The sequence below is a fragment of the Somniosus microcephalus genome, chromosome 1 (genome assembly GCF_052327205.1).
Source record: "Somniosus microcephalus isolate GS21.2 chromosome 1, FLI_Smic_1.0, whole genome shotgun sequence".
NCBI classification, from domain to species: Eukaryota; Metazoa; Chordata; class Chondrichthyes; order Squaliformes; family Somniosidae; genus Somniosus; species Somniosus microcephalus.
Genome location: NC_140987.1, coordinates 6,560,944 through 6,585,296, shown reverse-complemented (window position 1 = coordinate 6,585,296; position 24,353 = coordinate 6,560,944). Strand labels below are relative to the sequence as shown.

At 46.5% G+C, this 24,353-nt stretch overlaps 1 protein-coding gene across 1 annotated transcript in view; it reads right to left on the bottom strand.

Moving 5' to 3' along the window:
- The window catches only part of LOC147123907 (selenoprotein P-like), a 30,146-nt gene extending 6,162 nt beyond the window's left edge, over positions 1 to 23,984 (bottom strand). Inside the window, exons 1-4 of the mRNA XM_085964186.1 lie at positions 23,794 to 23,984; positions 18,607 to 18,818; positions 14,349 to 14,561; positions 13,038 to 13,155 (exon numbers count right to left, since the gene is read on the bottom strand). Coding sequence (XP_085820312.1) covers positions 13,038 to 13,155; positions 14,349 to 14,561; positions 18,607 to 18,800 — 525 coding nt within the window. The 5' untranslated portion in view covers positions 18,801 to 18,818; positions 23,794 to 23,984. The remainder of the gene's footprint in view (positions 1 to 13,037; positions 13,156 to 14,348; positions 14,562 to 18,606; positions 18,819 to 23,793) is intronic.
- Positions 23,985 to 24,353: the final 369 nt, after the last annotated feature.

Here is a 24,353-nt window from a genome sequence, read left to right as displayed (position 1 = left end):
GAGTTCCACATTCTCACCACTCTCTGTAAAGAAATCCCTGCTAAATACTTTATTTGATCTGTTAGTGGCTATTTTATATTTATGCTCCCTTTTCCCTTTTTCAAAAAATTCAGTAAGGTTGGTTAAACATGATCTTCGTTTTAGAAATCTACGCTGACTATTTTTTATTATATTCTTCATTTCCAAATGTTTTCTAATCTCATCCTTTAGCAACGGTATCTTTCCTACCACTATTGTTAAGCTAACTGTTTTAAGGTTCCTTGAATTAGTCCTACCTCCCGTTTTGAAGATAGGAATTTTATTTGCTGTTCGCGCCCTCTGGCACTATCTTTTTCAATTCCATTTTTATACATGGATACTAGTGACTCTGCTATCTCCTCTGTAGTTTCCTTGAGTATCTGTGGGTGCAATCCAACTGTACCCGGGGCTTTCCACTCCTTAAGTATGGCTAGTTTGTCTAGCACCTACTTTCTTTTTATCTTAACTGTTGTAATTTACCTCTTGACGTCTTCTACTGTTGTCATTTCCTCCTGGTTAGCCTCTTCAGTGAAAACTGAGGCAAACTATTCGGGATCCCTGCCATTTCAGTATCCTCTCCTGTGAGTTTATCTTGATCATCCAACCCTGTCACTATCTCCTTTTGTTACTTATGTGCTTTAAAATACTTTACTATTTCTTTTTATATTCTTTGATATTTTCAATTCATATTTCTTATTTGCCTGATATGAACAGGGGAGAGCATGATAAGGGAAAATACGAAGAGATTAGGAGAGAAGTAAAAAAAAATTAGGAAGGCAAAGAGGAACTATGAAATTAAATTGTCAAGGAACATAAAACAAAATAGTAAAATATTTTACAGGCTCATCAATAAAAAAAGGAAGGTCAGGATGGGAATCGGGCCACTGAGGGATGGGCAGGATAATACCACAGGCAGTGATAGAGAGATGGCAGAAATATTAAATAATTACTTTGCTTCAGTATTTACCAGAGAGACAGATCAGGTGGACATGACATTGGCTCATGAGATTAGTAATGAAATAACTGCATTTAAAATAAAAAGAGGATATATATTAAATAAACTAATCAAACTCAAAGAGGAAAAAAACCCTGGTCCAGATGGACTGCATCCACACATTTTAAAAGAATCTAGGGAAGAGATAGCAGAGGCACTATTACACAAATGTAATAATTCATTAGAAAAAGATGTCGTGCAGAGGACTGGCGGATAGCTAATGTAATACCGATATTTAAGAAGGGAGATATAACATGACCAGGGAACTATAGACCAGTCAGCTTAACATCGGTGGTAGAAAAAATAATGGAATCCCTACTAAACAACAACAACTTGTATTTATATAGCACCTTTAACGTAGTAAAACGTCCCAAGCACTGCAGAGGAGTATTATAAGACAAAAATGGACACCGATCCACATGAGGATAAATTAGGGCAGGTGACTAAAAGTTTGGTCAAAGAGGTAGGTTTTAAGGAGCGTCTTAAAGGAGGAAAGAGAGGTAGCGAGGCGGAGAGGTTTAGGCAGGGAATTTCAGAGCTTAGGGCCCAGGCAACAGAAGGCACGGCCACCAATGGTGGAGCGATTATAATCAGGGATGCTCAAGAGGGCAGAATTAGAGGAGCGCAGATATCTCGGGGGGTTGTGGGGCTGAAGGAGATTACAGAGATAGGGAGGGGCAAGGCCATGGAGGGATTTGAAAACAAGGATGGGAATTTTGAAATCGAGGCGCTGCTTAACCGGGAGCCAATGTAGGTCAGCGAGCACAGGGGTGATGGGTGAACAAGACTTGGTGCGTGTTAGGACACGGGCAGCCGAGTTTTGGATGACCTCAAGTTTACGTAGGGTGAAATGTGGGAGGCCAGCCAGGAGTGCGTTGGAATAGTCAAGTTTAGAGGTAACAAAGGCATGGATGAGGGTTTCAGCAGCGGATGAGCTGAGGCAGGGGCGGAGATGGGCGATGTTACGGAGGTGGAAATACGAGGTCTTTGTTATGCTGTGGATATGTGGTCGGAAGCTCATTTCAGGGTCAAATATGACACCAAGGTTGTGAACAGTGTGGTTCAGCCTCAGACAGATGTTAGGGAGAGGGATGGAGTCAGTGGCTAGGGAATGGAGTTTGTGGCAGGGACCGAAAACAATGGCTTCAATCTTCCCAATATTTAATTGGAGAAAATTTCTGCTCATCCAGAACTGTATGTCGGACAAGCAGTCTGACAATTTAGAGACCGCGGAGGGGTCGGGAGAAGAGGTGGTGAGGTAGAGCTGGGTGTCGTCAGCGTATATGTGGAAACTGACGCTGTGTTTTCGGATGATGTCACCAAGGGGCAACATGCAGATGAGAAATAGGAGGGGCCAAGGATAGATCCTTGGGGGACACCAGAGGTAACGATGTGGGAGCGGGAAGAGAGGCCGTTGCAGGTGATTCTCTGGCTACGATTAGATAGCTAAGAATGGAACCAGGCGAGTGCAGTCCCACCCAGCTGGACGACAGTGGAGAGGCTTTGGAGAAGGATGGAGTGGTCACCCGTGTCAAAGGCTGCAGACAAGTCAAGAAGGATGAGGAGGGATAGTTTACCTTTGTCACAGTCACAAAGGATAAAGGAGTAAATAGAAGAACATCTAGCAGCCAAAAATATAATAATGAATATCCAGCATGGATTTCAAAAGGGAAAGTCTTGCTTGACCAACCTCATTGAATTTTTTGAAGAGGTAACAGAGAGAGTAGACAAGGGTAATACAGTAGATGTAATTTATCTAGATTTTCAAAAGGCCTTCGATAAGGTACCACATAATAGACTAATGAATAAGGTCAGAGAATGTGGAGTCAGGGGACAAGTAGCAGAATGGATAGCTGGCTGGCTTCAAGACAGAAAGCAGAGAGTAGGGGTAAAGGGTAGCTATTCAGAGTGGCAGAAGGTGGGAAGTGGTGGTTAGCACTGTTGCCTCACAGCGCCAGGGACCCGGGTTCAAATCCGGCCTCGGGCGACTGTCTGTGTGGAGTTTGCACATTCTCCCCGTGTTTGCGTGGGTTTTCTCCGGGTGCTCCGGTTTCCTCCCACAGTCCAAAGATGTGCGGGTTAAGTTGATTGGCTATGATAAATTGACCCTTAGTGTTAGGGGGATTAAATACGTGGGGTTACAGGGATAGGGTGGGATATGTGTTGGTGTAGGGGTTACGGGGATCGGGTGGGATATGTGTCGGTGCAGGCTTGATGGGCCGAAATGGCCTCTATCTGCACTGTGGGGTTTCTGTGATTCTGTGATCAGTGCTGGGACCACTGTTATTCACAATTTATATTAACAATTTAGACTTTGGAATCAAAAACACAATTTCTAAATTTGCAGATGACACCAAATTGGGGGGATAGTTAATACTGAGGAGGACTGCAACAAGTTACAGGAGGACATTAATAAACTTGCAGAATGGGCATATAATTGGCAAATGAAATTCAACACAGATAAATGTGAGGTATTACATTTTGGTAGGAAGAATAGGGAGGTCACTTATTACTTGGAGGGTGTGAGTCTGGATGGGGTAGAGGAACAAAGGGATCTTGGAGTACAAATACACAAATCACTAAAAGTTGTGACACAGGTTAACAAGGCTATAAAAAAAGCAAACCAAGCACTGGGGTTTATTTCTAGAGGGATTTTTTTTAAATTCGCTTACGGGATCTGGTCATCGCTGGCAAGGCCAGCATTTATTGCCCATCCCCAGTTGCCCTTGAGAAGGTGGTGGTGAGCTGCCTTCTCGAACCGCTGCAGTCCGTGTGGTGAAGGTGCTCCCACAGTGCTGTTAGGGAGGGAGTTCCAGGATTTTGACCCAGTGACGATGAAGGATCGGCGATATACATCTAAGTGAGTATTTATGTGGCTGGTCCGGTTAAGTTTCTGGTCAATGGTGATCCCCAGGATGTTGATGGTGGGGGATTCAGTGATGGTAATGACGTTGAATGTCAAGGGGAGGTGGTTGGACTCTCGCTTGTTGGAGATAGTCATTGCCTGGCACTTCTGTGGTGCGAATGTTACCTGCCACTTATCAGCCCAAGCCTGAATGTCATCCAGGTCTCGTTCTACCTGGACCCTCCCTCTGGCCTCTTAAACACTCTAGATCATTTCATTGCAAACTGCCGGCGTGACATCGGCCGTCTCAATTTCCCTGCTCCCCTCACTCACTCCAACCTACCTCCCTCTGAACTTGCAGCACTCCATTCTCTTAGATCCAACCCTGACATTGTCATTAAACCCGCTGACAAGTGTGATGCTGTTGTTGTTTGGCGAACTGACCTCTACCTAGCGGAGGCTGAACGCCAACTCTCCGACACATCCTCCTACCTCCGCCTGAACCATGACCCCACTACCGAACATCAAGCCACCGTTTCCAAGACCGTCACTGACCTCATCTCCTCTGGCGATCTTCCCTCCACGGCCATCAACTGCATAGTTCCCCGCACAGCCCGCTTCTACCTCCTTCCCAAGATCCACAAACAGGACTGCCCTGGTAGACTCATTGTTTCAGCCTGTTCTTGCCCCACGGAACTTATCGCTTCCTATCTCAACTCTATTTTTTCTCCCCTTGTCCAGTCTCTACCCACCTACATCCCCGACTCTTCCGACGCCCTCCGCCACTTTAACAGTTTCCAGTTTCCTGGCCCCCACCGCCTCCTTTTCACCATGGACGTCCAATCCCTCTACACCGCCATCCCCCACCAGGATGGCCTGAGGGCGCTCCGCTTCTTCCTTGAACAGAGGCCCAACCAGTCCCCATCCACCACCACCCCACTCCGCCTGGCTGAACTTGTTCTCACATTGAACAACTTCTCCTTTGACTCCACTCACTTCCTCCAAATTAAAGGTGTTGCATGGGTCCTAGCTATGCCTGCCTTTTCATGGGAGATGTGGAACATTCTTTGTTCCAGTCCTAATCAGGTCCCCTCCCTCACCTCTTTTTCTGGTACATTGATGACTGTATCGGTGCCGTTTCCTGCTCTCGTCCTGAACTAGAAAATTTCATTCACTTTGCTTCCAATTTCCACCCTTCCCTCACCTTCACATGGTCCATCTCCGATTCTTCCCTTCCCTTCCTCGACTTCTCTGTCTCTAACTCTGGGGATAGGCTATTGACAAACATTCACTACAAGCCCACTGACTTCCACAGCTACCTTTAAGGACTCTATTCCGTTCTCCCAGTTTCTCCGTCTCCGCCGCATCTACTCTGACGATGCCACCTTCCATACATTAACATCGAGAGGGAGGAGGTATTGGCGGTTTTAGCAGGCCTAAAAATGGATAAATCCCCAGGCCCGGACGAAATGTATCCCAGGCTGCTGTGTGAGGCAAAGGAAGAGATTGCGGGGGCTCTAACACACATATTCAGAACCTCTCTGGCCACAGGGGATGTGCCAGAGGACTGGAGAACCGCTAATGTAGTTCCATTATTCAAGAAGGGGAGTAGGGAAAAACCGGGGAACTACAGGCCAGTGAGCCGAACATCAGTGGTGGGAAAATTATTGGAAAAAATTCTGAGGGACAAAATCAGTCTCCACTTGGAGAGGCAAGGATTAATCAGGGATAGTCAACATGGCTTTGTCAAGGGAAGATCATGTCTGACTAATTTGATTGAATTTTTTGAGGGGGTGACTAGGTGTGTGGATGAGGGTAACGCAGTGGATGCGGTATACATGGATTTCAGTAAGGCCTTCAATAAAGTCCCGCACAGGAGACTGGTCAAGAAGGTAAGAGCCCATGGAATCCAGGGTGCCTTGGCACGTTGGATACAAAACTGGCTTAGTGGCAGAAGGCAGAGGGTGATGGTCGAAGGTTGTTTTTGTGACTGGAGGCCTGTGGCCAGTGGGGTGCCACAGGGATCGGTGCTGGGTCCCTTGCTGTTTGTGGTCTATATTAATGACTTGGATATGAATGTAAAAGGTATGATCAGTAAGTTCGCGGATGATACAAAAATTGGTAGGGTGGTAAATAGCGAGGAGGGTAGTCTCAGTCTGCAGGACGGTATCGATGGGTTGGTCAGATGGGCGGAACAGTGGCAAATGGAATTTAACCCGGAAAAGTGCGAGGTGATGCACTTTGGGGGGACTAACAAGGCAAGGGAATACACAATGAATGGTAAGACCCTAGGCAAGACGGAGGGTCAGAGGGATCTGGGTGTGCAAGTACACAGATCCCTGAAGGCGGCGGAACAGGTGGATAAGGTGGTAAAAAAGGCATATGGGATACTTGCCTTCATTAGCCGAGGCATAGAATATAAGAGCAAGGAGGTTATGATGGAGCTGTATAAAACACTGGTTAGGCCACAGCTGGAATACTGTGTGCAGTTCTGGTCGCCACACTACAGGAAGGATGTGATAGCTTTGGAGAGGGTGCAGAGGAGATTCACCAGGATGCTACCAGGGCTGGAACGCTTCAGCTATGAAGAGAGACTGGGCAGATTGGGTTTGTTTTCCTTGGAGCAGAGGAGGCTGAGGGGGGACATGATTGAGGTGTACAAAATTATGAGGGGCATAGATAGGATGGATACTAAGGAGCTTTTTCCCTTAGTAGAAGGGTCAATAACTAGGGGGCATAGATTCAAGGTAAAGGGCGGGAGGTTTAGAGGGGATTTGAGAAAGAACTTTTTCACCCAGAGGGTGGTTGGAGTCTGGAACTCACTGCCCGAAAGGGTTGTGGAGGCTGGAACCCTCACAACATTCAAGACGCATTTGGATGAGCACTTGAAATGCCATAGCATACAAGGCTACGGACCAAATGCTGGAATATGGGATTAGATTAGACAGGGCGTGATGGCCGGCGCGGACACGATGGGCCGAAGGGCCTCTATCCGTGCTGTATAACTCTATGACTCTATGACTCATACTAGTGCTTCCGACATGTCTTCCTTTTTCCTCAACCGAGGATTCCCCTCTACTGTGGTTGACACGGCCCTTGACCGTGTCCGTTCTATTTCCCACACTTCTGCTCTCACCCCTTCCCCTCCCCCCCGGAACCACGATGGGGTTCCCCTTGTCCTCACCTTTCACCCCACCAGCCTCCACATTCAACGGATCATCCTCCGCCATTTCCGCCACCTCCAGCGTGATCCCACCACCAAACACATCTTCCCCTCACCTCCCCTTTCAGCATTCCGAAGGGACCGCGCTCCCTCCGCGACACCCTGGTCCACTCCTCTATCACACCCAACACCCCCTCCCCTTCGCCCGGCACCTCCCCGTGCAAGCGCAGGAGATGCAACACATGCCCTTTTATCTCCTCCCTTCCCACTGACAAGGGCCCTAAACATGTTTTATAAATATATTAAGAGTAAGAGGATAACTAAAGAAAGGGTAGGGCCTATTAGAGATCATGAGGGTAATCTGTGTGTGGAGGCGGGAGATGTCGGTAGGGTTCTAAATGAATACTTTGCGTCTGTTTTCACAAAGGAGAGGGGCGAAGCAGACATTGCGATCAGGGAGGAGGAGGAGTGTGAAATATTAGATGAAATAAACATAGTGAGAGAGGAAGTATTAAGGGGTTTAGCAGCTTTAAAAGTGGATAAATCCCTAGGCTCAGATGAAATGTATCCCAGGCTGTTAAGCGAAGCAAAAGAGAAAATAGCAGAGGCCCTGACCATCATTTTCCAATCCTCTCTGGCTTCAGGTGTGGTGCCGGAGGACTGGAGGACTGCTAATGTGGTACCCTTGTTTAAAAAGGGAGCACGGTGGCATAGTGGTTAGCACTGTTGCCTCACAGCGCCAGGGATCCGGGTTCGAATCTGGCCTCGGGTGACTGTCTGTGTGGAGTTTGCACATTCTTCCCGTGTTTGCGTGGGTTTCCTCCGGGTGCTCCGGTTTCCTCCCACAGTACAAAGATGTGCGGGTTAGGTTGATTGGCTATTATAAATTGACCCTTAGTGTTAGGGGGATTAAATACGTGGGGTTACGGGGTTAGAGTGGGATATGTGTCGGTGCAGGCTCGATGGGCCGAAATGGCCTCTATCTGCACTGTGGGGTTTCTGTGATTCTGTGTGATTGAAAAGGATAGACCGAGTAATTACAGGCCAGTCAGCCTAATCTCGGTGGTGGGAAAATTATTGGAAAGAATTCTGAAGGACAGGATAAATCTTAATTTAGAAAAACACGGATTAATCAAGGATAGCCAGCACGGATTTGTTAAGGGAAAATCGTGTCTGACAAACTTGATTGAATTTTTTGAGGAGGTAACAAGGAGGGTAGATGAGGGTAGTGCGTTTGATGTAGTGTATATGGACTTTAGCAAGGCTTTTGATAAGGTTCCACATGGCAGACTGGTCACGAAGTTAAAAGCCCATGGGATCCAGGGCAAAGTGTGAAGTTGGATTCAAAACTGGCTCAGAGACAGGAAGCAGAGGGTAATGGTTGATGGGTGTTTTTATGATTGGAAGGCTGTTTCCAGTGGGGTTCCGCGGGGCTCAGTACTAGGTCCCTTGCTTTTTGTGGTATATATCAATGATCTAGACTTGAATATTGGGGTATGATTAAGAAGTTTGCAGATGATACTAAAATCGGCTGTGTGGTTGATACTGAAGAAGGAAGCTGTAGACTGCAGGAAGTTATCAATAAATTGGTCAGGTGGGCAGAACAGTGGCAAATGGAATTCAATCTGGAGAAGTGTGAGGTAATGCATTTGGGGCGGGCTAACAAGGAAAGGGAATACACATTAAATGGTAGGACACTGAGTAGTGTAGAGGAACAAAGGGACCTTGGAGTGCATGTCCACAGATCCCTGAAGGTAGCAGGCCAGGTAGATCTTCTCTTCTTCTTAAGCAGTCCCTTGGAACCGAGGATGACTTGCTTCCACATTAAAAATGAGTTCTCAGGTGACTGATGAGTCCAATGCAGTACCTACAGTCTCTGTCACAGGTGGCTGCCCACCTGGGGCTCTCTTGTCGTGCCGGAGCTCCGAGTAGAGTGCTTGTTTTGGGAGTCTCGTATCGGACATGCGGACAATGTGACCTGTCCATCGGATCTGATTGAGTGCCGGGTTTGAGGTCCTGGTCTTCAAACACTCTCTTCCTCAGCCGACCGAAGGCTGCACTGGCACACTGAAGGCAGTGTTGGACTTCGTCGTCGACATCTGCCCTTGTTGACAGTAGGCTCCCGATAAGGTGGTTAAGAAGGCATACAGAATGCTTGCCTTTATTAGCCGTGGCATAGAATACAAGAGCAGGGGGGTTACGCTTCAACTGTATAAAACACTAGTTAGGCCTCAGCTAGAGTACTGCGTGCAGTTCTGGTCACCACATTACAGGAAAGATGTGATTGCACGAGAGAGGGTACAGAGGAGATTTACAAGGATGTTGCCGGGAGTAGAGAATCTTAGCTATGAGGAAAGACTAGATAGGCTGGGTCTGTTTTCCTTGGAACAGAGGATGCTGAGGGGAGACCTTATTGAGGTGTATAAAATTATGAGGGGCCTAGATAAAGTGGATAGAAAGGACCTATTTCCATTAGTAGAGGGGTCAAAACCAGGGGCACAGATTTAAAGTAATTGGGGGAAGGTTTAGAGGGGATTTGAGGGGAAATTTCTTCACCCAGAGGGTTGTGGGGGTCTGGAACTCATTGGCTGAAAGGGTGGTAGAGGCAGGAACCCTAACCACATTTAAAAAGCACTTGGATGTGCACTTGGGATGCTGTAACCTGCAGGGCTACGGACCAAGAGCTGGGAAGTGGGATTAGGCTGGATAACTCTTTGTTGGCCGGCGTGGACACGATGGGTCGAAATGGCCTCCTTCCGCGCTGTAACTTTCTATGGTTCTATGAAACACACCTTCCAGGTGAAACAGCGATTTACTTGTACTTCTTGCAATTTAGTATACTGTATTCGCTGCTCACGATGCAGTATTCTGGGGAGACCAAACGCAGGTAGGGTGACCGCTTTGCTGTAAGGGTGACCCTGAGCTTCTGGTCGCCTGTCACTTTAATTCTCCGCTCCACTCCCACTCTGACCTCTCCGTCCTTGGCCTATTACACTGTTCCAATGAAGCTCAGCGTAAGCTCGAGGAACAGCACCTCATCTTTCGATTAGACACTTTACAGCCTGCCGGACTCAACATAGAGTTCAACAATTTCAGACCCTAACCTCTGCCCCTATCTTTTTTTCCATTTATTTATTTCTCTCTCCCACATGGCAGCTGTCTCTCATTCTGCCATTTACACTTCATCTAGAGCCATCTTTTGTTTCTTAACTTGTCCCATTACCACCTCCTTTTGCCTCGCACCATCATCCCTTTTGTCTTTTAATCTCTCCGGCCTTCCACCCTATCACAGACCTTCCCTTTTGTTCTTTCCTCCCCTCCCCCCTCTCCCTGCCCCTGCTCTTGCTTAAAAACCTGTTCCATCTCCAACTTTTTCCAGTTCTGACGAAGGGTCATCGACCTGAAGCATTAACTCTGTTTCTCTCTTCACGGATGCTGCCTGACCTGCTGAGTATTTCCAGCATTTTCTGTTTTTATTTCAGATTTCCAGCATCCACAGTATTTTGTCATCCGGGTCTTGTTGCATGAGGGCATGGACTGCTTCATTACTTGAGGAGTTGTGATTGGCATAGAACACTGTGCAGTCATCAGCGAACATCCCCATTTCTGACCTTATGTTGGAGGGAAGGTCATTGATGAAGCAGCTGAAGATGTTTAGGCCTGGGACACTGCCCTGAGGAACTCCTGCAGCGATGTCCCGTGGCTGAGATGATTGACCTCCAACCACCACAACTATCCTCCTTTGTGCTAGGTATGACTCCAGCCAGTGGAGCGCTTTCCCCCTGATTCCCATTTACTTCAGTTTTACTCGGGCTCCTTGATGCCACACTCAGTCAAATGCTGCCTTGATGTCAAGGGCAGTCACTCTCACCTCACCTCTGGAATTCAACTCCTTTGTCCATGTTTGTATCAAGGCTGTAATTGGATCGGGAGCCGAGTGGTCTTGGCGGAACCCAAACCGGTTCCGACAATAGAATTGAAAAGTAGTGAAGTTATGCTAAACCTGTATCGAACCTTGGTTAGATCACACTTGGAGTACTGCATGCAATTCTGGTCGCCATATTATAAAAATGATATAGAGGCACTGGAAAGGGTGCAGAGAAGATTTGCAAGGATGATACCAGAAATGTGAGGGTATTCCTATCAGGAAAGGATGAACAGGCTGGGTCTCTTTTCGCCTGAAAAAAGAAGGCTGAGGGGTGACCTAATAGAGGTCTTTAAAATTATGAGAGGTTTTGATAGACTGGATACAGAGAGAATGTTTCCACTTGTGGGGAAGAGCAGAACTAGAGGCCATCAATATAAGATAGTCACCAAGAAATCCAATAGGGAATTCAGGAGAAACTTGTTTACCCGAATAGTGGTGAGAATGTGGAACTCGCTACCACAGGGAGTGGTTGAGGCAAATAGTATAGATGCATTTAAGGGGAGGCTAAACAAGCATATGAGGGAGAAGGGAATCGAGGGTTATGCTGATCGAGTTAGATGAGGAAAGACGGGAGGAGGCTCGAGTGGAGCATAAACACCGGCATGGACTGGTTGGGCCGAATGGCCTGTTTCTGAGCCGTATATTCTATGTAACACAGGAACAGGAGGAGGCCATTCAGCCCCTCGAGCCTATTCCGCCATTTAATTAGAACATGGCTGATCTGTATCTTAACTCCATTTACCTGCCTTGGTTCCGTATCCCTTAATACCCTTACCTAACAAAAATGTATCAATCTCAGTTTTAACGTTTTCCGTTGACCCTCAACCTCAACACCTTTTTGGGGGAGAGAGTTCCAGAATTCCACCACCCTTTTTGTAAAGAAGTGATTCCTGACATCACCCCTGAACGGCCTGGCTCTAATATTAAGGTTACGCCCCCTTGTTCTGGACTCCTCCCACCAGTGGAATTAGTTTCTCTCTATCTATCCTATCAACTCCTTTAATCATCTTAAACACCTCAAATAGATCACCCTTAATCTTCCATACTCAAGGGAGTACAAACCTAGTCTAATGCAACCTGTCCTCATAATTTAACCCTTTTCTGAGGTATCATTCTGGTGAATCTGCGCTGCACTCCCTCTAAGGCCAATACCTCCTTTCTGAGGTGCGGGGCTCAGACTGAATGCAGTACTCTGCAGTTTAACCAGAGCTTTATACGCTGTAGCATATCTTCCACCCCTCCCTAATTGTCTTTTTTTTACTTCTTTCCTAAGGTCATCTTATTCCCTTTTGTCGTTCTTTCCTTTATCAGATCCACAGCTATGTTTTCAATTTCTACTTTCATTCATAGCTTTCTATTTTTTTGATTATTGTCACTGTTCACTGATTCACAAGGCCAGACTGTGACCTGAATCCACCCACCCCCATCCCAGCCGTTCAGCTGTGGCTCCGTGGGTAGCACTCTCACCTCTGAGTCAAAAGATTGTGGTTCAAGTCCCACTCCAGAGACTTCAGCACAAATATCTAGGCTGACGCTCCAGTGCAGTGCTGAGGGAGTGCTGCACTGTCGGAGGTGCTGCCTTTCGGGTGTGACGTTAAACCGAGGCCCCGTCTGCTCTCGCGGGTGGGTGTAAAAGATCCCACGGCACTATTTCGAAGAAGAGCAGGGAGGAGTTCTCCCCGCTGTCCTGGCCAATATTTATCCCTCAACCAACATCACTAAAAAACAGACTATCTGGTCATTATCACATTACTGTTTGTGGGAGCTTGCTGTGCGCAAGCCGCGTTTCCCACATTACAGCAGTTACTGAACTTCAAAAGTGCTTCATTGGCTGTAAAGCGCTTTGGGATGTCCTGAGGTTGTGAAAGGCGCTATAGAAATGCTAGTCTTTCTTTCTGAGTGTGACCACATGCTGATACCCTAGTGTGCTCAGCTAGTGTGTCTGACCTGACTTTTCTGGCTTGCCCAGTTCAGATGACTGCTCTGCTATCTAGCCCTGAGTCCCTGCCCCAGGTTATCTGTGTGCAGTGTCACGGCACATCTCCTAGCATTTGACTAATACAAATTAAATTCATGGTTTAATCCTTACCACCAAAGAGCAGTTGGCGCAGATTTCTTGACAATATGTTTGCCGAATCGCATACTCCACATACGGGTAGGTTAGGATGGTGAACGGCAGTTCCAGGTGATGAGTCAGTTGGCCACAGCTGTTCAAACAAATGACCAGTTTGTTAGATTTTCACATGATTAAGAATTTAAATAGAGGATGTTGTAGGCATTGGTATTGTAATTGTGAGCAGGAAACAATGTCTGCCTCTTGCCATATTCAACTTGTAGTGTAATTGAGAATTGACAAAAACATTGTGGAAGGTTGCAGTGTCCTTCAAAAACTGCCCTGGAGCCTTTTCGACTTGGTAGACGAGTTTACTTTTAGATTAATTTAGTTCTTTTAGTGGTACAGATGTTTTCTGCTTCTTACTGTTACATCCACTACACATAAACGTTGAATTGAAAAATGATGCACTGGCACATTGGAGCCCCAACCTATAGCATGCTAGATTGATTCCTGGGATGACCTATGAGGAGAGATTGAGTAGATTGGGCCTGTATTCTCTGGAGTTTAGATGAATGAGAGAAGATCTCATTGAATTGTATAAAATTCTGAGAGGGATTGACAGGGTCGATGCTGAGAGGTTGTTTCCCCCTGGCAGGAGTGTCTAGAACCAGGGGTCACAGTCTCAGGATAAGGGGTCGGCCATTTAAGACTGAGATGAGGAGGAATTTCTTCACTCAGAGGGTGGTGAATCTTTGGAATTCTCTACCCCAGAGGGCTGTGGAGGCTCAGTCATTGAGTATATTCAAGGCTGAGATCAATAGAATTTTGGACTCTAAGGGAATCAAGGGATATGGGGATCCGGCGGAAAGTGGAGTTGAGGTCAATGATCAGCTATGATCTTATTAAATGGCAGAGCAGGCTCGAGGGGCCGTAGCACTGAAATCCGAAATTTAGAGCTATCAGTTTGTATGAGATGCTGAACAGAAGGCAGGCATTTCACCTCAGGGAAGGAGGGCCATTCGGATAGATATTCCTCCCGCTCGCCCACTAATGAAAAGTTCAAAGTGCATAGACAGCGGCCTGCCTTTTAGGCCCAGTTAGCTCATGGTCAAGTGCGGTCTGGGTAAAGAGAGGCAGAAATTAACCCGAGAGAGAGTCGTTATACCCTTAACAAAAACAAAACTCACTCTTTCAGGATGCTGCTTACATTATACAAGTAGTGGTGAGGGTACATGGGGTGATTGTGTAGCTTCATTGCTGTTTTGTGGTGAGGTACCGTACGTAAAGTATATTGAAAAGCTGTTGACTAATTTCAAAAGCAAACTATATAATGGATTAACAGACCTGTCGTAGATCAGGAAATCATCCTTATTGCCTTGCAGCAGCTCCCAAACATCAGGCTGATTACTGTCCTGTTGAAGCACGGGAATTTCTTCTGGCACCTTTGATTTTAGGAGTTGGTACTTTCCACGTGAGGCTTTCCCTTGGTGATTCACCACCATGAAGGAGATGTTCACCAATCCAGCTTGGTCTAGTTTTTCTTTCAGCTTCATCAAACTGAAATCAAAAATTGATTTAAAATTCAACAAACTGAAACTGGAACGCTGATATAACTTGGGGAAGTAATGATAGGAGTTAGGACGTTCAACTAAGTTAAAGGTGCTTTAAAAATGCAAGTTGTTGTAAAGTAATGGCTGATGAAGGGAAAGGAAAACATAGGTGGGATATCTTGGTACAAAATGTTGCCCATTTTTCTGGAAGAAAACAATAATTTTACTTGGAGCCCCCAACACTGGGAAACCACTCCACTAAATTTGAAATCCCAGCTGTAGTATTTAAAAAAAAATGTTCTTGGTATGTGGACAGCACTGGCTAGGCAGTATTTATTGTCCATCTCCAATTGCCCGAAGGGCATTAAGATTTAATCACAGATTGGGACTGAAGTCACATGTGGACTGGGTCAGGTAGGGGCGGTATGCTGTCTTTCCTGAAGGACATGTGGACTGGGTCAGGTAGGGGCGGTATGCTGTCTTTCCTGAGGACAGGTAGACTGGGTCAGGTAGGGGCGGTTTGCTCTCTTTCCTGAGGACATGTGGACTGGGTCAGGTAGGGGCAATATGCTGTCTTTCCTGAAGGACATGTGGATTGGGTCAGGTAGGGGCGGTATGCTGTCTTTCCTGAAGGACATGTGGACTGGGTCAGGTAGGGGCGGTATGCTGTCTTTCCTGAAGGACATGTGGACTGGGTCAGGTAGGGGCGGTATGCTGTCTTTCCTGAGGACATGTGGACTGGGTCAGGTAGGGACGGTATGCTCTCTTTCCTGAGGACATGTGGACTGGGTCAGGTAGGGGCGGTATGCTGTCTTTCCTGAAGGACATGTGGACTGGGTCAGGTAGGGGCGGTTTGCTCTCTTTCCTGAAGGACATGTGGACTGGGTCAGGTAGGGGCAATATGCTGTCTTTCCTGAAGGACATGTGGACTGGGTCAGGTAGGGGCGGTATGCTGTCTTTCCTGAAGGACACGTGGACTGGGTCAGGTAGGGGCAGTATGCTCTCTTTCCTGAAGGACATGTGGACTGGGTCAGGTAGGGGCGGTATGCTCTCTTTCCTGAAGGACATGTGGACTGGGTCAGGTAGGGGCGGTATGCTCTCTTTCCTGAAGGACATGTGGACTGGGTCAGGTAGGGGCGGTATGCTGTCTTTCCTGAAGGACATGTGGACTGGGTCAGGTAGGGGCGGTGTGCTCTCTTTCCTGAAGGACATGTGGACTGGGTCAGGTAGGGGCAGTATGCTCTCTTTCCTGAAGGACATGTGGACTGGGTCAGGTAGGGGCGGTATGCTGTCTTTCCTGAGGATATGTGGACTGGGTCAGGTAGGGGCGGTATGCTCTCTTTCCTGAGGACATGTGGACTGGGTCAGGTAGGGGCAGTATGCTCTCTCTCCTGAAGGACATGTGGACTGGGTCAGGTAGGGGCGGTATGCTCTCTTTCCTGAGGACATGTGGACTGGGTCAGGTAGGGGCGGTATGCTCTCTTTCCTGAGGACATGTGGACTGGGTCAGGTAGGGGCAGTATGCTGTCTTTCCTGAGGACATGTGGACTGGGTCAGGTAGGGGCGGTATGCTCTCTTTCCTGAGGACATGTGGACTGGGTCAGGTAGGGGCGGTATGCTCTCTTTCCTGAGGACAGGTAGACTGGGTCAGGTAGGGGCGGTATGCTCTCTTTCCTGAGGACAGGTAGACTGGGTCAGGTAGGGGCGGTATGCTCTCTTTCCTGAGGACAGGTAGACTGGGTCAGGTAGGGGCGGTATGCTCTCTTTCCTGAAGGACATGTGGACTGGGTCAGGTAGGGGCGGTATGCTCTCTTTCCTGAGGACATGTGGACTGGGTCAGGTAGGGGCGGTATGCTCTCTTTCCTGAAGGACATGTGGACTGGGTCAGGTAGGGGCGGTATGCTGTCTTTCCTGAGGACATGTGGACTGGGTCAGGTAGGGGCGGTATGCTGTCTTTCCTGAGGACATGTAGACTGGGTCAGGTAGGGGCGGTATGCTCTCTTTCCTGAGGACTGGTAGACTGGGTCAGGTAGGGGCGGTATGCTCTCTTTCCTGAAGGACATGTGGACTGGGTCAGGTAGGGGCGGTGTACTCTCTTTCCTGAGGACATGTGGACTGGGTCAGGTAGGGGCGGTATGCTCTCTTTCCTGAGGACTGGTAGACTGGGTCAGGTAGGGGCGGTATGCTCTCTTTCCTGAAGGACATGTGGACTGGGTCAGGTAGGGGCGGTATGCCCTCTTTCCTGAAGGACATGTGGACTGGGTCAGGTAGGGGCGGTGTACTCTCTTTCCTGAGGACATGTGGACTGGGTCAGGTAGGGACAGTATGCTGCCTTTCCTGAGGACATGTGGACTGGGTCAGGTAGGGGCGGTATGCTCTCTTTCCTGAAGGACATGTGGACTGGGTCAGGTAGGGGCGGTATGCCCTCTTTCCTGAAGGACATGTGGACTGGGTCAGGTATTCTCTACCCCAGAGGGCTGTGGAGGCTCAGTCATTGGGTATATTCAAAACAGAAGTCGATAGATTTCTGACTAGTGAGGGCATCAAGGGATATGGCGATAGGGTCGGTGAGGTCGAAGATCAGCCATGATCTCATTGAATGGCGGAGCAGGCTCGAAGGGCCGAATGGCCGAATCCTGTTTCTAGTTCTTATGTTATTAAACAAAGAGGAGGAAGAGACCATAAAAGTGTCCATTATCTGTTAAAAGCTTCAGGAATGTAATTTTTTTTAACAGCAGTAACGGAGCAAATCCAGGGTCTCCTGGTGTGCCTGGCTCAGGACGGCAGCACACGCTGAATTTACAGACTTCGGCTTTTTGTTTTATACAGCTATGAAAATTATTTTTGTAAAATCCTATTGATATATTTAGGAAGGAGATAGATAGATTTCTAGACACAAAAGGCATCAAGGGGTACGGAGAGAGAGCGGGAATATGGTATTGAGATAGAGGATCAACCATGATCATATTGAATGGCGGAGCAGGCTCGAAGGGCCGAATGGCCGACTCCTGCTCCTATTTTTCTATGTTTCTATGTTTTATGTTTCTATGATAAAGAATCCTAGAACATTAATTCAACTTACTTGTTACAATGATTACATAGAATTTAAGCAGGCCCTTGACAGTGTATGGCGAGAAGCGATATGGCATGTCTTGAGGATGTATGGCATTCCTCAGAAACTTGTCAGACTGATTGAAAGCATCTATAACAAGTCATTGCTCGCTCTTAGAGTGGATAGGAAACCGACGGAATGGTTTAGATTAAAAGTTGGGGTGAGACAAGGATGCAGGCTGCCGCCTGATTTATTTAATCTAGTACTGGAAGCAGTAATAAATCTTGCGCAGTATTCATAGGGAAATTAAAAATGAAAAATAAAACTGGTGCTGAAACAAGTTGTGTAAGATGCTATGCCTGAGGCTTGGAGAGCTGAGGAAGTCTGACAGGCCTGTGGTGAAAATTGAATGAGACAGTTCCGGCTTCCTGCCAATAGGGAGCAGTATTTTTCCCCATAGGCCACAGAGGACCTCCAGTGGCCACGCTGCAGTACTACATGTTCAGTAAATCCTGGGGCGGGGTGTGAAAAATAGCCAATCACGGAGTGATACAGCACAGAAGGAGGCCATTTAGCCCATTGTTCCTGTGCCGGTTCTTGGGCAGAGCAATATAATTATAGGGTGAGTAAAAAAACAATGGTGCAGCAAACTGCTGCGTGCTTCCTGAGGTAACACTTTAAAGAAGGTTAAGACATAACGGAGTGGAAAATGCAGGGTACCAATCTGACGTTACCATCTTTATTAGTCATTACTTGCCAGACTTTGTTTAAAGTCCCAGCAGCACAGTAATCATTTGAAAAATGGCTCTGATCTCCAGTCCTGCTGGAGGTTTGCCAATTTGTACTATTTGTGACGAGCCTGACAACGTGAAGATTTTCCTTGTCAAGTATTCACGCCCCTTGCATCGGAATACTAAGATAGTCCCTCCAAAAAATATGTAAAATGATTCTGCCTCACTGACATAATTAGGAGCGAATGTGCTTAATCTGCAGTTCTTACCTGGCTGCCTGCACCAGACAGAAATGTCAGCTCGCCTGGAGCAGTGCCACCACCGTCACTTGGCCCAGAGAGTCATTCATGAGTTCTTTCTCTTCAATGGTCCATACTGCTGGTTTGTTACAGTGTCCCTGACCCTCCGCCCACCCCAGCAGGAGTAGGCAGAGAGTCAGGGCAACACCCAACCCTTGTTGCATTAACGCGCAGGGCCTTGGCTGAAAGAAAAGTATTAAATGAATGGTTAGATCTAATTTTCAAAAGTTTTTGTGACTGCATGAAGTATCTTTGGTGCTCAACATTTATTTACTGATTTTGATTTGCATAAAATCCATCTGTGGCACGTGTTGGTTTTAACGTTTTTTCAGACTGAGGTCGAGCTTCTTCGCACCAGCATCAATCCAGTCCAGAACTGTGCACAAGAGTTTTGATTGAAAAATGCTTTTGTTTAAACAGTCCAGAAATTCGGGTCGGGGGCTTCCCGCGGGTGCAAGCCCCCGACCTGCACTTAGCTAGCGCGCCGGCCGTTGAGCTGTGGGCCCCCTGTGGAATTCCGATCCTGGGCCTGCTCCAACTGCCGGCACGCAGTGCTTGCGTATCCCAGGGGCGCAGTTAGTTCAAAGCGTCCCCTGGGATCACGCGGGCCATGGAGAGCCAATGGTAGCAGGGAATGCCCATTCATGACCTGTCAAACCTTATAAATACGACAGGCCTCAAAACATCACTAAATCTTCAAATAAATTTTATTTTCTAACGGGGCTAAAAATAAACTTACCTTGCTTTAAAGTATTTAAAAATAATAAACCTGTGGAAAAAATTTAAAATTTTAATTAATTCACCGCTTACCTTGTAAAAAGCAGGCCTTACGCCTGCTTTTTAAATGTGTAACTTCTGCAGACTTACCCTCCCGGGAAAACCTGCAAAAAAAACGTAAGTTCGATGCGCACGCGCTGCCTCTCCCGCGCACGCGTACGACCTCTGAACCCCTGCTTTCAGGGGAACGGAAGTGCCGGTTTCCCGCGCATGCGCAGTGCATACAGGAAACCGGCACTTCCATTGGGCTTACGGGTGAGTACCCCGTGCGTACTCACCCGTGGAGACCCGAATTTCTGGGCCATTATTTTAGAAGCTTCTCAATTCTTGAAGACTAGGGTACAAGCACAGACCAAAACATTCACTATTTTTCAATGTTACTTCCTAATTGTCATGTAGCCTGGTTGCCATTGAACCAATGAAAACACGATGCTGCAAATACAGAGTTAGCACGAATCTAGCACAGAGAGCAATCAATCATTTCTGGAGAATTAGGCCCTGCTACTCCATTTGTTTTCTGGTGACTGGGTCAAATTCCACTTTTATTACATGGATTTCAGGATTTTTGCTGGTGATTTTGGGATCGCATTCTGTGATGCAGGATGTCTTGCTGCAGTTGTACAGGGCCTTGGTGCGACCACATCTTGAGTATTGTGTGCAGTTTTGGTCGCCTTATCTGTGGAAGGATGTTCTTGCCATGGAAGGAGTGCAGCAAAGATTCACCAGGCTGATACCTGGGATGGCAGGAGAGATTGGGACGATTGGGCTTGTACTCGCTGGAGTTTAGAAGCATGAGAGGCGATCTCATTGAAACTTATAAAATACTAACAGGACTAGATAGACTGGATGCAGGAAGGATGTTCCCGATGGCGGGGAGTCCAGAACCAGGGGTCACAGTCTAAGGATAAGGGGTAAGCCATTTAGGACTGAGATGAGGAGGAATTTCTTCACCCAGAGAGTGGTGAACCTGTGGAATTCTCTACCACAGAAGGCAGTGGAGGCCAATTCATTAAATATATTCAAGAAAGAGTTGGATATATTTCTTGAGGCTAAAGGGATCAAGGGATATGGAGAGAAGGCAGGGACAGGGTACTGAATTTGGATGATCAGCCATGATCGCATTGAATGGCGGAGCAAGCTCGAGGGGCTGAATGGCCTACTCCTGCTCCTATCTTCTATGTTTATAATTAGGCTCATTAACTTAAGGTAACTGAATGAGTGAAATACAGTTATTATTAAAGGGGATTCTGTGATTGCATCCATTTCTCCATGAAAACTGCTATATACTGGCCGTGCCTGTTCATGCTGAGAGCTACAACCAGAATTCAAAACACTGTGGATGCTGGAACTTTGAACTCAAACCAGAAAATGCTGAAGCCACTCAGCAGGTCAGGCAACATCTATGGAGAGAGAAACAGTGTTAACGTTTCAGGTCAAAAGACCTTACATCAGAACCGAAGGGTCATCGACCTGAAACGTTAACTCTGTTTCTCTCTCCACAGATGCTGCCTGACCTGCTGAGTATTTCCAGCATTTTCTGGTTTGATAGCTACAGCCAGGATGTTCAGTCTAAACATTTGGAAGAATTGCTTGCTGTTGATGAAACAGCCCCATTTAAATAAATTTTAAACTAGCTATACTCATAGTTTGAAATTGGCAGTGGATGGTCTCCGGCCTTTTCATTGACACGGTCATTTAGTTCCTATTTGAATTAAGATATGAGTCTATGTGGAATGGTAGATCATGGCTCCACCAGCACTCAAAGGTAATGCATTTGGACAGGGCTCACAAGGCAAGGGAATACACAATAAATGGTAGGATACTGAGTAGTGTAGAGGAACAAAGGGACCTTGGAGTGCATGTCCACAGATCCCTGAAGGTAGCAGGAGAGAGAAGGTGGTTAAGAAGGCACACGGGATACTTTCCTTTATTAGCCGAGGCACAGAATATAAGAGCAGGGGGGTTATGCTTGAACTGTATAAACACTAGTTAGGCCTCAGCTAGAATACTGCGACAGTTCTGGTCACCACATTACAGGAAAGATGTGATTGCACTCGAGAGGGTGCAGAGGAGATTTATGAGGATGTTGCCTGGGCTGGGGAATTTTAGCTTTGAGGGAAGATTGGATCGGCTGGGGTTGTTTTCTTTGGAACAGAGGAGGCTGGATCGCTCTTTTTGGGCCAGCACAGACACGATGGGCCGAATGGCCGCCTTCTGTGCTGTAAGTTTCTAAGATTGTGTGATTTTGAACAGGATTTTCTATTCCTGCAACATGACCCATTTTTCAAATGGCAGGAGTGGGGTTTACAGAAACCCCAGCGACACAGCTGTTTAATTTTTCCTTCTAAGTATTGAAATGCTGATGCCTTGTAATTAAAGATGAAGTTGGGAGCAATTTTACATACGGAGGGTCAGAGAGATCTGGGTGTGCAAGTACACAGATCCCTGAAGGCGGCGGAACAGGTGGATAAGGTGGTAAAAAAGGCATATGGGATACTTGCCTTCATTAGCCGAGGCATAGAATATAAGAGCAAGGAGGTTATGATGGAGCTGTATAAAACACTGGATAGGCCACAGCTGGAATACTGTGTGCAGTTCTGGTCGCCACACTACAGGAAGGATGTGATAGCTTTGGAGAGGGTGCAGAGGAGATTCACCAGGATGCTACCAGGGCTGGAACGCTTCAGCTATGAAGAGAGACTGGGCAGATTGGGTTTGTTTTCCTTGGAGCAGAGGAGGCTGAGGGGGGACATGATTGAGGTGTACAAAATTATGAGGTGCATAGATAGGATGGATACTAAGGAGCTTTTTCCCTTAGTAGAAGGGTCAATAACTAGGGGGCACAGATTCAAGGTAAAGGGCGGGAGGTTTAGAGGGGATTTGAGAAAGAACTTTTTCACCCAGAGGGTGGTTGGAGTCTGGAACTCACTGCCCGGAAGGGTTGTGGAGACTGGGACCCTCACAACATTCAAGACGCATTTGGATGAGCACTTGAAATGCCATAGCATACAAGGCTACGGACCAAATGCTGGAATATGGGATTAGATTAGACAGGGCGTGATGGCCGGCGCGGACACGATGGGCCGAAGGGCCTCTATCTGTGCTGTATAACTCTATGACTCTATGACAAATAGGATAAACTTCTGAGGATATTCTTTCTTTCTTTCGTTTTTTTTGCAGTACTGCTTCTGATTTCACTGCCCTGTGACCAACTGTGTTCAGCATTGCTAAAGTTATCCTGGTTATTAAATAGGACTAGTTGTGTGTTTAGTATCAAAATTGCAGTAACACAGAATGTTTGAGCTACCAAGAAAAGCAAGTGGACTTCTCATTCTTTGCAGGTGGGTGATCATAGTAGCACCTTCTTTGCACACTTGACTGTCCTCCAAGCATAAACAGTCCTTACCAAGTATTAATGGCTCTCAATCATAGATTGCAGCACATGGCTGCCAAGTATAGAGTAATAATGTATATTTGTTGTGTTGAAACAGGGTGAGACCCAAGTAATTATAAAAAGACAAATGATTTATAAAATGGGCCCTGATGCATGGTAGGAGGTTTCCCCACTGTCTAATGCATCCACTAACTGTGACTTCACAGTCAGACTTCTGTGTACAAAAAGGACAAAGTTCCAAGGGCTGACACTGAGCAAGAGAGTGTCGCGCAGACAGGCGCAGTGGTCTGTGAAGTTTCACAGCTAGAATTCTGCGCCGACTGTCAGTGGAGCAGTTACTGTGTATGAGGATGCCTGTGTTAAGCACCAACAACTGCTGTGATGCTGAAACTAAAGTTCTTTCCATACATATTGTGCAGAGTATAGATTCTCTCGTCAGATAAAAATAATTTCTGCAAATATTAAAATATCAACACACTCTAACTCTACAAAAATCTCAAAGAATGTTAGCATGGACCAGATGTACCAAAGAGATAACTGGTGAGAGATTGACACCTATAACAACTTCTGAAAATGAATGCAATAACAGCTAGAATTAGTCAGCACAATTATTCGATTGCTTCAAATATATTTTAATAACATAAAACTTAGACAAGTATCTCCAGTCACCGTAAACTCTCTTGGATTGTAGTGTTAGGACGTTCCACCATTAAGCTGTGTGAACAACTCCAGCAGCAGTAACTCAGCAAATAGAATGACACCGCTGATTAAGAAAAAGAATCATTTTCATTATTTTATTCACACTTACTTAAACTTGGCAAATTTTCAAAAAATTAAAACTCAAGTACTCTGACAAAGCAAGGTAAAGCTACCGATCTACTTTGTACTATTAGATACTGTTCACTTATTTTAATAGTTTAATGCAAATGTATGATGTAAAGATCAATTAGCTTCGTGACACGAAGAATAGAAAGTAACGCCCTTACATGTTTTTCGGTCTTCTTGTTCGGTGCTTATTCCTGCTCCAATCCGTTTTCTCTTTCTATGGGGCTCCCAGTTGTTCTCTGCTATTTATACTCCTGTTGTTTATCGCCCGCTCTTTGCAGTCACAAGATTTGGTTCAAAGTTCGCATCTGTCAATCACACAGGAACAAGAAAACCAGCAACTGATGTGCGAACTTGCCTTTTTTCTGGGTTTTTTTTTCCTTCTGGAAAGCTACTGTTTCACATTTTGAAAAAAAAATAACAACAGTCAGCTACTTGCTCAGGCCTTTCATTACTTTATTAAGAGCATTTTTACCAAGTAAAAGCATTTCAAGGTCCCCCTGCTGTGGCAGAATGCAGCAGATTCTGAAAAAAAAAAGGCAACTGGTTTGAAGCTCCGGCCAGAGTTTCCCTCACCCCTAATGGGAGTTCTCTGAGACAATCCCCATGATCACACGATGCAACTAAAACTGAGACTCAAGGTGGGTTTGTGAAATTTACTGCAAATACCAGGGTCTTTTTTGGGAATGACAGGTTTTGGAATCATGGATTTGGTTCAAAA